The sequence below is a fragment of the Colias philodice genome, chromosome 10, assembly GCF_061535455.1.
Source record: "Colias philodice isolate Cphi_HAF_F1 chromosome 10, ilColPhil1 Martin Lab GWU primary, whole genome shotgun sequence".
In the NCBI taxonomy this organism is placed as follows: Eukaryota; Metazoa; Arthropoda; class Insecta; order Lepidoptera; family Pieridae; genus Colias; species Colias philodice.
In genome coordinates, this window is record NC_143095.1 from 9,461,497 (window position 1) to 9,473,997 (window position 12,501).

The 12,501-nt window shown below is 34.3% G+C and overlaps 1 protein-coding gene across 1 annotated transcript in view; it reads right to left on the bottom strand.

The window, feature by feature from the left end:
- Positions 1 to 374: 374 nt before the first annotated feature.
- The window catches only part of alpha-Man-Ia (alpha-Mannosidase class I a), a 79,245-nt gene continuing 67,118 nt past the window's right edge, over positions 375 to 12,501 (bottom strand). The window contains exons 3-11 of the mRNA XM_089700188.1: positions 9,943 to 10,122; positions 8,387 to 8,489; positions 7,976 to 8,083; positions 7,096 to 7,181; positions 6,574 to 6,715; positions 5,798 to 5,936; positions 4,914 to 5,058; positions 3,944 to 4,060; positions 375 to 3,140 (exon numbers count right to left, since the gene is read on the bottom strand). Coding sequence (XP_089556314.1) covers positions 3,000 to 3,140; positions 3,944 to 4,060; positions 4,914 to 5,058; positions 5,798 to 5,936; positions 6,574 to 6,715; positions 7,096 to 7,181; positions 7,976 to 8,083; positions 8,387 to 8,489; positions 9,943 to 10,122 — 1,161 coding nt within the window. The 3' untranslated portion in view covers positions 375 to 2,999. The remainder of the gene's footprint in view (positions 3,141 to 3,943; positions 4,061 to 4,913; positions 5,059 to 5,797; positions 5,937 to 6,573; positions 6,716 to 7,095; positions 7,182 to 7,975; positions 8,084 to 8,386; positions 8,490 to 9,942; positions 10,123 to 12,501) is intronic.

Here is a 12,501-nt window from a genome sequence, read left to right on the forward strand (position 1 = left end):
AGTTTTCTATATGGAACGAGGTGAAAATATACATATTTTTTTAAATCAGAAGGTACACGAGAAATAAAATTTATAAATTAAACATATAATCTGCTTGTTATTTGTCTTTTGCGAATATATATAATATTAATATGAAATATATAATACAACAGACATAGATGGCAGTCAGGTTAAATTACTTTATCTAAGAAGTACAAAATATCAGCATTTTAAATCAATTTTAACAACACAGAATATAACAAATTACGAGTTAATTTTTTAATTTAAATATCATTACATGGATAACATATTTTTATACTTCTTAGTATTACAAAAACAAATCAACAGTCGCACACTCGCATACATTAATTTAAAATAAATTTTTATTGTGGGGAGGCGAGGGAATGAGAGTTATATTTTAAATCTTAATCACTCGATGATAAAGTTGATATTATTTCATTCATCATTTGTCTTATTCTTTTGAATATTTTTGTTTGTCGTTTAAAAATTGATAACAAAAAGGTTTTAATTTTTTTAAACAATTATGCTACTATCGAAATATTGAAGATTTCTTCATACACATAATGATAATTATGAATATAAATAGAAACTTATGGTCTTACCACAAAACAATTTAAACACAGTCTTACTTTAAACCAGGGATCTGTCACTTTAATAGTTGTCTATGTAAAATACGACAAAACCAGATTAAAGAGAACCCGCGCTTAAAGTTAAGCCCTGTTTAAAGTTTTTTGTGGTAAGACAGTTTAATTCTAAATATAACTCTCACTATCTCACAGTTCTACACACAGACGCTACGCTATATCTAGCTATATATACACAATGTACAGATAATTATTATAATTGTCTACGACAACTAATCTCGTTTCACTATGGTTCATTAGATTCAATGCTCTAGTAACAGGTGCGGCAATTTCACAAATAAAATATAGAAATGTACCCTTATTTATTTCATTTTTAAATAATTTAAAGATCGTTGTTTCCTTGTTTTTTGTCATAGGGTACAAATCACCATGTCCTATATCAATCGTGTTAACACAATTATTATTTTAGTTACGTAAAACAATTACTGTCATTATTATAGACGAAAAACCAAAACATTTTCTTAATAAACTAAAGAAAAATATCTATTCATTTAATATGACTGTTAAAGGCCTTCTAAACACTTGATTAATGCGATTAATTGATTTATGACTAAGTATTATTATATTATTATTATAGTTTGGATAAAAAATCTTCTAACTGCTAACATTTTATTCACTCTAAATGGAACTATATTTGTATGCAGAGCCGCTTTTCACACGAATATCAACAATTAATTGAATCTAGTCACATATACATCAAAAATATCTAAGTCTATTCATTTATTAGTTTAGCCACTAAATTTAAGCTAAATAATTATTAAATTATTAAAGACGCATTGCTTACATCCGTGTGAAATAACATAATATTATATATTATTATTGTAGTGCCTATATCGATATGTTTCCGAGCTTAAAACCTCCGAACGAATAATAATAAATTACTGCAATTAAAAATGCACCAAATAAATAGAAAAATAAATTCATTAACATTTAAGTAAACATTTGTATTAGTATTATAAAGTATAAACGCTGGTTATTTGTCTTGGTTAAGGCCCGGTTTTTCAATCCTTGGGTTAAAAACTTATCCGTCGAATAAAGTATTACACGATAATATTAAAATGTCACCATTAAACTGTCAAATCCGGACAATTATTGCATATTAAACTAGCATTTTTGAAATGTTAGTTTAATATGTTATCCGAAGAATAAGTTTTAACCAACGATTGAAAAATCAGCACTAAGTCAAGTTAAAAATAAACTGGCTTTAAGTAAATTAAATCGATTATATTTACAAAGTATGAGAAATATTCATGATAATTTATATTTTTCAAAATTTCGACCATCCACGATTATTTAAACTTTTTTAAACAATAATTTTATTGCTGGCAGTGAATGTTAAAAAAAGGCAAAAAATGACATCCTGCATTTACGAGGAATGTGTTCAAAAAATTAATTATTAAGAAAGACGATAGAGACAAAAAATCTAGATAAATAAATCCTAGTTTTTTTAAAGTCTAGTTTGAATGGTTACACCTATTGAAATGAATGCCGCAAAAACTCAATAGCATTTTGCGGTACATAAAATTCAATAATATTACCTAACATAGGTTTGTGGGTACCTATGAGTTACAATATGATAAGTACCCACTAAATGACTTTTCATTTACTTTCGTTTATAATTTTACATAATAAATACATATTTTTAATCAGCACATATTGCTTCAGTAAGATTGACGTAACCAAGTTTTAATTTTCTTATAATAAATAACATTCTATAATTTACTATCAGATTCAAATTTAAAAAAAATGTATTAAAAAAATGAAAAACACATTGGATTAAAACACGCATACGTCCGTTAACCTTATAACGCGTGAAATCAAAGAAGTAATCGTTGTTTTCCACAATAGTTAAACACTTAATCGATTTATGACTCACACCTCAAAGTAAAGTGAAAGTGTAAGTCTATATTTGGCTACCAGATGTTTATCCTCTAGTAATAAACTGAACTATTATCCGGAAGTCACATTACTTTACTTCACGTATACATAACAATAATGATTCAAGTGACTCACAACTCAAAATAAAAAGTGTGAGTCTCCCAATTGTAATAATATATTAGTAAAGTGACTCACAACTCGAAGTAGTAAATTGAAAGTGTGAGTAAGAACTGGTTTAGTTTTTCTACCAGAGGATATCCTTTATTAAACTGAACATGCTCAAGTCTTACAACTTTTAATTCATTAGTGATGTGACAACTCAAAGTGTAACTCTAAAGTTATCCTCCCGGAGTAAACCGAACCGAACTGTATTACTGAAGTGATTCACAACTCAAAGTGTATAGTGTAAGTCTCACAACTGCAACAACGTTTAAGTGAGTGACACAACTCAAAGTGTATTGTAAGTGTAAAGTGCAATTAAACTTGGTTATCCTCTTGTTTGTCGGCAGCTCTGTATAATGGGTTCTTGTCCTTGACGGGGAATGGATGGGCTTCAGTGTTGAACACCCACTCGTCCAGTGAGAGTAGAGAGTCGTCGGCGAATATCAGGTACAAGTACTGAAAAAAAATAAAATGTATGTGTTATTTATTGTAAAATTTGATTCACTTATACAGATAAATTTGGAAAATAGTCAAGTGCTTTTCGTAAAAAAATATCTAAGTTTCATTGATCAACAACTACGTCACGTTACATCACCTTTTAAAAGGTCGTCAAAACGTTCAAGCGGCGTCTTATTAAACATTCATTTTATCTAACACCTCATATCATGGCAATAATGTTAAAGGTATAGAAATAGACTTCGAACATTGTTGCCTTTTGAAAACTCTGCCCAATAGACGCGTAGGCAGAGTTTTGTTTTGGACTTTTGATTTTGGATTTTTGTGTGTGTTTCTAAACCAACAGTGCATGTGAGTATAGAATAGATTGAGCTTTATTCTAAGTCAATAATTAGTGTTAGTGTAGTATAATGATCAAATCCGAAACGAATTAGTACGCTGAAGTGGCAGTGGGCGGCCACATTTATCGCCGAACGGATAACCGTTGGGGCAAACGCGTTGTGGAGAGACTGCGACTCGGCAAACGTAGTGTAGGGCGCCCTGTAGCAAGGTGGAGCGACGATATACGCAAGATTGCTGGTACTCAATGGCGGCGAAAAGCTGAAGACCGAGCACTATGGCGTGCCATAAGCGCATCTCTTCAATCTGTTTTGCACCACGTCCTTCTTATACATTTTGTATGGGCACGCCACGGTTGTGCCACGGTTGCGCGGTTGTGTTTGACCCGCGCCTTAGGAGGGGCCTATGTCCAACAGTGGAGGGAAAAAGAGAGAGAGAGAGAGAGAGAGTATAATGATATTTACCTTGAGCGTCTCAGCGAGGAAGAAGCTCTGCTGCACGTCGTCGCCCTGCGGCGCCGCGTGGTACACGTTCAGCAGACCCGTGTACCCGCCCTCCACGCGACAGTGCTTCTCTAGGGCCTAAGGAATAAATAAATAAATATTATAGGACATTATTACACAAATCGACCTAGTCCCACAGTAAGCTCAATTAAGGCTTGTGTTGTGGGTACTAGGCGACGATAAATATAATCTTATATATAAAAACGAATCGCAAAATGTGTTGGTAAGCGCATAACTCGAGAACGGGTGGACCGATTTCGATAATTCTTTTTTTATTATATTCCTTGAAGTACCAGGATGGTTCTTACGTAGAGAAAACATAAATATGTACCACGGGTGAAGTCGGGGCGGACCGCTAGTTTAATAATAAAAATGTCAAAGGGAGAATTCTATTCATGGAAGATTCTTTGACGAAATTTAGTCACTCTAAATAATTAAAAAAAAAATTGTCTATCTGTTTGTTTTTAATAACTCAACAACGTATCATACTGAAAGTACTGAAAGGATTCATGAGTCAGTTCTGATATTTTTATCCCGATTGCATGATGACAGCATGATTCCAGTATAATAAAAATTTTGAGTTACAATAAATTACACAATATCATTTTATTAAAAAAATGCGTGTTTTTTTTGGGTTTCCGATGTTCGAAGAAGTTGGCAACCATCATTCTACAATTTATGGTTCCACGCTTACTAATCGCTATTTCGCTTTAACTAATGAAAACACTTACTTACTTACTGACTAGAGTCGCGCAGGGGCCCCTCAGCGAGTCTTGGCATTTCCATTTACACATGCTTTTTTATTAAACGAATAAAAGAACCAGTATCGGTGGTAAATGTAAAAAATATGTATTGACGTTTCAAAAGTGCTTCTCGAAGAAGTCTAATTGAATAAATAAATGTTTGAGTTTGAGTTTGAGTAAGCACATACCTCAACAGCTTCCCAGGCCCAATCGCGATACTTCTGCTCCTTAGTGAGTCGCCACATTATGAAGTAGCTCTCGAACGTCTCCGGCCGCAGAAGGTACATCTTTTCGTTGCTTTTCATCGCACGGGCTTCCGTTGCGCCTGAGAACCTGGATATTTGGAATTCAAAATGAGATAAGGATTGGGATATGATATAAATTAAGGTATGAAAAGAACATTTGCTTGTGTTAAAAGAATGTGAAAGATTGCAACGCACGACAGAAGTAAAAATTATATTGCAATCGTAATCAATTTAGCAGCTCTTTGTTCAATAGTTCAATTTGCAGCTCAATAGTTCTTGTTCAGAAATGTAATTTTTAATATATTTTTTTTGCAGACTAGCCATGCAGTTTGTTCGTAATCGCAACATATCTTTCTTATATATAAAAATGAATCGCAAAATGTGTTGGTAAGCGCATAACTCGAGAACGGCTGAACCGATTTCGATAATTCTTTTTTTATTATATTCCTTGAAGTACGAGGATGGTTATTATGTAGAGAAAACGTAAACATGTACCACGGGCGAAGCCGGGGCGGACCGCTAGTGTTTAATATTTTTCAAATTGTGTATAAATAGTTAAAAGTTGTAGTTTACATATTTTTTAATAAATAATTTACAATTTTACGTTTCACACTAGACCAGTGAGTTCGTAACATTAATTCAAGTTTCTAACTAAATACCTGAAAGCCTCAGGGCCCAGTTTAGTATCGGATCGTGCGTAACTGTCGTGGCACGTGTGCGTTAGTTTGCGAGCCACGTCCATGTAGCGGTCGGATAGCGAGTTTTATACCGATAACATAATATCATATACATAATGTTCCCAACAATATAACATAGTACATAAATACCTGAAAGCCTCCGGACCGAGTTTAGTATCGGATCGTGCGTAACTCTCGTGGCACGTGTGCGTCAGTTTGCGGGCGACATCCATATAGCGGTCGGATAGCGAGTTTTCTAACGTTGTGGACGCAAGGGCGAACATACCACCTAGAAATAACAATATTATATTAAGCTATTGCATAGCTTCTATCGCGGGCCTTGAGCGCGGGGACCGAATTCAGAAATTCCGTAACGAAAAAACCTCACGCTCCCCACTCCGACGGGCACGGAGGTGTGGCTTGAACCCAGCATGCAATAGCTTTACCGCGGCAGTCCTCGAGTGCCACACGTCTTTTTATATGAGAAAGTAGATAAAAGTAGATTTCATGGTGAATAGAGAAACTAAACTGCCGCGGCAGCGTCCGGTCAGTGCCAGAAACGAATCGCTTTTCTAAAGGAAACAGGGTAGGTTAGGTCACATTAAATATTACATGATTAGTAAATGAAAGCCAACTAGATTTGGTAAACAATAATCAACTAAATGAATATTACGCAAACTAATTTTAGTTTGGGTAATATTCAGCAGAATATTTATTCTGCTACTTAAAGGTTGGCATTTTAAGAAGTGTCATTATGAAAAGCAGACCAAACGTTTAGTTGGTAACTGTGAGGTTGGGAAATAAAACAAAATTATATAAGTTGGCAAATGATTATTCGGCGAAATAAAATTTTGAAAAACATTGGTTTGCAAGTGAAAATCTGGCAAACAGTTTTCTGCGAAAAGTAAGAAAACAGTGAAACTCACCAGCGAAACACGACAAATGGTCCATCTTTTCCTCAAATATCCTGCCATACTTCAACTCAGCCAAGTAAGACAATCCCGCCGGCGATACTCTTAACATTTTATCTAATGCCGCTTGCATTGCCTCGTCGAACATAATACGTGCCTGCAAGTTTTTAAATACAATTTATAAGCATTCATGTTTATTAAGAATAGTATTGAAAAAAGGAAATGATTTGGGTGGAGTTTTGGTGCTTTGTAAATTCGACTTTAAACCATCTGAATAAGGTTGAATTTATTTCGGTGTAAAATGTATATTGACCACGTAGATTATGTCGTAAAACTGCATTGTTTTTGGTACGTTTTGTGAATAGACCTTTCCGAAATACTTATAGTAAGCTTGATTTTGCTTTAATGTTTGTTTCTTACCACAAATTTTACACACTTGACAGTTTCAAGTTCGTTTTTGTTGTGTTTTCTTATTCGATCGTTATAAACATCGTAGTTTAGTTTTGTTTAAAGCTAAATATTAAAAACAACACATGCCTGTTCGTCTTCGTTGTTTGTGACGAGCCAGGCCTTCAGTAGATACTCGTAGAACGAGTCGCCCAGCGCTCCCAGCGACATGTGCCCTGGAAACAAAAATTTTCATAATTAAGCTATTGCATAGCTTCTATCGCGGGCCATGAGCGCGGGGACCGAATCCAGAAATTCCGTGACGAAAAAACCTCACGCTCCCCACTCCGACGGGTACGGAGGTGTGGCTTGAAGGCATAGCATGCAATAGCTTTACCGCGGCAGTCCCCGAGTGCCACACGTCTTTTTTATTACCATAATCATCATCATCATTAATTGTAAATTATTTGAAGTGAAACTTCTTTAGGCGCGTTGAGAGTAAAATTTCAAGGTCGCGTCATGGCGATACCGTCATGTCACGGAGTGCTTAATCCATACTAATATTATAAATGCGAAAGTAACTCTGTCTGTCTGTCTGTTACTCAATCACGCCTAAACTACTGAACCAATTTTCATGAAATTTGGTATGGAGATATTTTGATACCCGAGAAAGGACATAGGATAGGTTTTATCCCGGAAATCCTACGGGAAGGGGTTTTTCTTTGAAAACGCGGGCGAAGCCGCGGGCGGAAAGCTAGTGCTACATAAGGCTACAATTTTGGTATCTTTGAAACTTGCCAAAGAAGTATCACTTCTGATTAACTGTGATGATATGTTCAACAAAAACTATTATTGTACCTTGTAATATAAATTTTTAAATGAAAGGCATCATCATCATCATATTTTTATCAACTATATTTTTGTTCAAATATTAACAACGAAAATCCTCAATTTACCTTATGTGACCTACCTTAAACTCTACCATATACCTTATAAAATACATTTTTTTTCAAATAAATAATATACTAACTCTGTCCCCACTGTCCGCTCCTCGGGTTGATATAGTTCGGGTAGAGGCCGTCCGGTTTCTGTATATTGTGTAGCACTTCGCGGATACGGGCCGCCTTCTGCCTGTAAACTATTGGATAATTTGTTAATTAGTGTTTTATGTATAAACTATGGATATTAATAAACAATAATTAAGGATATTAATAATTAATTCTCTTTTTGTAATACCATAAAATCTCATTAGATCGTATCATGCGACGTCATTATTTTTTTAAGCCTTCTTAATTAATAATTAAAACAATCCTATTATGTTTATGTATTGAAAATTTAATATTCATATTTTGTATTGACCTGCATAGTTTGAAAAATGGTTAACAATTTGAATGCAATAAATTTTCTTATATCTATTTTATACATATAATATCATTAATACCTTCTTTCCCTGTAACGTCACTCAGGTAAGTGAACTCCAGATGTAACGTTCCAACTTCTGAGAGAATACTGTTTGAACCAGCCCAATGATACTGACGGCTTGCCTGAAAAACAATGTTGAAAAGTGAAAGCATATTAGAAATTTAACTACTACACCATTTTCAAGTTATAACTTATTTATCTTCTTCACATTGTTAGGCGAGTAGAGCAATTACGATATTGTAGAGGGCTGAAATGATCGGCCGTCATTGTAGATTAATTCATAAACGCCGTAATGGCGGCAAACATCGACTATCATTTGTTGGGCCAACGCTGTCCATTGCGAAGTGGGCCCATAACACTGGCTCGTTACACGCTAACATAAAACAAATTCCATTGTAAGACTTGTACCGAAGCTATAAAGCTATCAATCAGTATCCTTAATCTGTTTATTCTGTGAAAAAAGAACGGGCCAAACTTCCTACCAACTATATCTCACAATCCTAATCCAGCCATTCACGGCGCTAAGAACAAATTGATTACCATTCACGCTGCGCGGATTTTCGCACACGATTAGACTTTGTAATAGCTCCAAGGACCAAGGGTCACCGCGCCTAATTAGGACTGTGCTCGGAATGACAACGTACCGCCTTTGATGATAACGAAGTCGGGAAACTCGAAAAGGTCCGATTAATATAAAGCTCGGCGATTAATTTATGCACCGATATCGGTACCCTTTACGGGGAGCGGTTGAGGAAGATTAAACGTTTAGCATTGCCAATAATGCATTGCTGAATATTCAAGTGATAGCAAATAGCGATAGTATTTGAAATATATTATGATAATACAGTTTGAGAAATAAATGGAACGTTTTTTTTGCGATAAGTATGTAAATTGATGGTTTTATATTAATGTTTGCGCATAATTAACATTATAAATTGAATAGGCACAAAGATAATACGCTGCTTTTGTGATGTATAATATTAACAACTGTATAAACATTAACATAAACATTTTCATGCCGTATAATAATATTTAAATAACTGAAGCACAATTCATACAGAATCATGCAGCGGTGTTCATAATTACTATTCACTTACTATAATAATTGTTAGAAATTCACACTAGTGAACGTTAGAATTACATTTTTATATTGACGACTATCTGATCCAGAGGAACTTTAAGTTCATTATCGATGCAGCAAATTTCAAACCATTTAAGGTTATAAAATATTTTAAGTTATTAACTATCGTTTATATGTACATATAAATTTAACATTTGCAATTTTGTATTGAGATAAAGACCCTTAAATTTTCGAAGCTTTATAGTAAGAAGTCCCGATCCATAGAGACTTAATTATATTTACACTAGAGGTCCGCCCCGGCTTCGCCTGTGGTACATATTTCGCAATAAAAGGTAGCCTATGTCCTTTCTCGGGTATCAAAATATCTCCATACCAAATCTCATGCAAATTGGTTCAGTAGTTTAGGCGTGATTGAGTAACAGACAGACAGACAGAGTTACTTTCACATTTATAATATTAGTATGGATAGATATACATATATTTCCCAAACTTACCTTATTAGTGGGATTGATAAGCGCATGCGGTATCCCAGTGGGGGTATCAAACGCTGGCAGCAAAGCATCAGCAACCTCCGCCGCCTTATCGCGGAATACGGTGTCGCCGGTCAACGCGTAGCACGACAGCAATCCGCCCACGAAACGGATCGTCGTCTCGAATACAGATAGGTCGGAGTCCTGAAATTAAATAGATAAAAGATATAAGATACGTATATTTGTTAGGGGAATATCACATAATTATAATGTGAATTCACGCTTGGAAATAAAGTGGTTGTAACAAGATGTCGAGAATCGTGAAACAAAAGCTTTGTCATATTTGTAAGGGGTAATGCGAAAATATTGTAAAATGTAAATTAAAGTGGTTGCTACAGGGTATCGTCATAATAGTACTTAACAGAAGCGAAATTGCGATCAATTGCAGCTTTCAGTCTATTTATAGCCTTCTCTAAAATTTGCGCTGATAAAATAAATTAAGTTTAATTTTCTGAAATAATTCGTTAATTCACTTATGTAATAGAAAAGAGAATACCAACAAACCTTAATTTAATAATTATATAAATTAGAAGGTTTGAGTCAATTATAATACTATTGAATATTCATATGAGCAAAGTAAATATATCTTATAAACCATTGTTACATACCCGTTGAACATCAAACAATATATTCAAACGGATTGTGTTCCACTTCACGCTGCATTAGCTACAATAATATACCACAATATACTATGTCCTCTAATATAATACAATTGTATCAATGATAATACCTAATAATTGTTACAAATTGAACCGACGAAGCAGACAAAGCCCATTTTCAATGACGGCAAAATTGAATAACATTGGGGTAAAAGAACGAGTTATATTATAATGTTTCTAATTATTTTCTTTGTGCTCTTTCATAGCGTTATCTCGTTGTTTTAGGTTGCTCGTAAAATGAGATTTTGTTTTATCATCCGCTTTGAAACTCGTGTAGTTGGCCACTGCTTGTACAAAGTCTGCTCACTCCACTCATGTGTGCTTTCGTTAAGCCCATTTTTCCCGGCATAAGCGGACAGTGTACGAGCGCTTTTTATCGAGAAGAATACGTGTCAGATATTTCCAACAATAAAACTAGCAAAGGATTTTTCGATGCGGTCCATGTAAGCGGATAAAGGGATCTCAAATCCGCATATAGAGACATGATAGTTTAATATTTTTGAAATTTATTTACAACTAGCTGTGCTCCGCGGTTTTACCCGCATTGCTCCGCTCCTGTTGGTCTTAGCGAGATGATATACAGCCTATAGCCTTCCTGGATACATGGGCTATCTAACACCGAAAGAATTTTTCAAATCGGACCAGTAGTTCCTGAGATTAGCGCGTTCAAACAAACAAACAAACTCTTCAGCTTTATAATATTAAGTATAGATACGCTTTCGTTGTTCACCACATTTACGATGGTGTGATTACGATGTACAGTAGGTACAGTACAGTAGCTACAGTACAGTAGGTAGTAACAAGTAAAGTATATTTGGGCTTAAAATAAGGAGTAGCCTGCCGCGATTTAATTTTTCACAATAAAAGTAATAATTACCCATTAAATAAAGTTAAAAAATAAAGCTATCGATTAAGCTTACCAGGCTATCAGGATAACAAAGAGAAAATAAATCCTTTTAAGGTTATATCTTTAGAGGGAGTGGAACATCTCACAACGGATATTAGTATTTAGTATCCGCTATAGCAATAAACACTGTCTCTGTTTGCCGCATTTTATTATTTACTAGATTTAAATGATCATAAAAGCTAAGAAATAAAACACGAATAAAAATACCACTATTACTTTTTATAACACACAAGATTTATCTATTATCATTTATTACATAAAATAAATAATTTAAATTATATCAGAAATCAAACTCCTTTTCGTTTAAAATTTTTAATTATTTTGTTCCACGAAAGCATAATATTATAATAATAATAATAAATATTATAGGACATTATTACACAAATCGACCTAGTCCCACAGTAAGCTCAATTAAGGCTTGTGTTGTGGGTACTAGGCGACGATAAATATAATATTTAATAAATACATATATAGATAATAACACCCAGACCCAAGAACAAATAATTGAGTTCATCACACAAATATTTGCCCTGACCGGGGATCGAACCCGGGACCGTCGGCTCAGTAGGCAGTTACTTTACCACTGCGCCAACCGCAATTTTAATTACAAAATTACAATTATGCAGCACAAATTAATCTTTGGATATTCATATGAGAACATTTAAAGAAGGTTAAAGTCGATTTCGTCATTCTTGGTTGACGGAGCCTAAGATCATTAACTATTATGACTTATTACTAATGAAGATACGTGTGCTTTGAAGACTATTAATAATAATTTATTACTCACTTAACAATAATCATCCAAAACTCATAAAATTAAATACTTCATGTAAGTGAACAGACTAAATACCTCAGTATACTCGGAAAAAAGGTAATTACGAGGAAGATGGTTCAGATTTGGCACGACAACATATCAACTCAGTGCTTAAATATTAAGTTGATAATTTCAATTTCCCT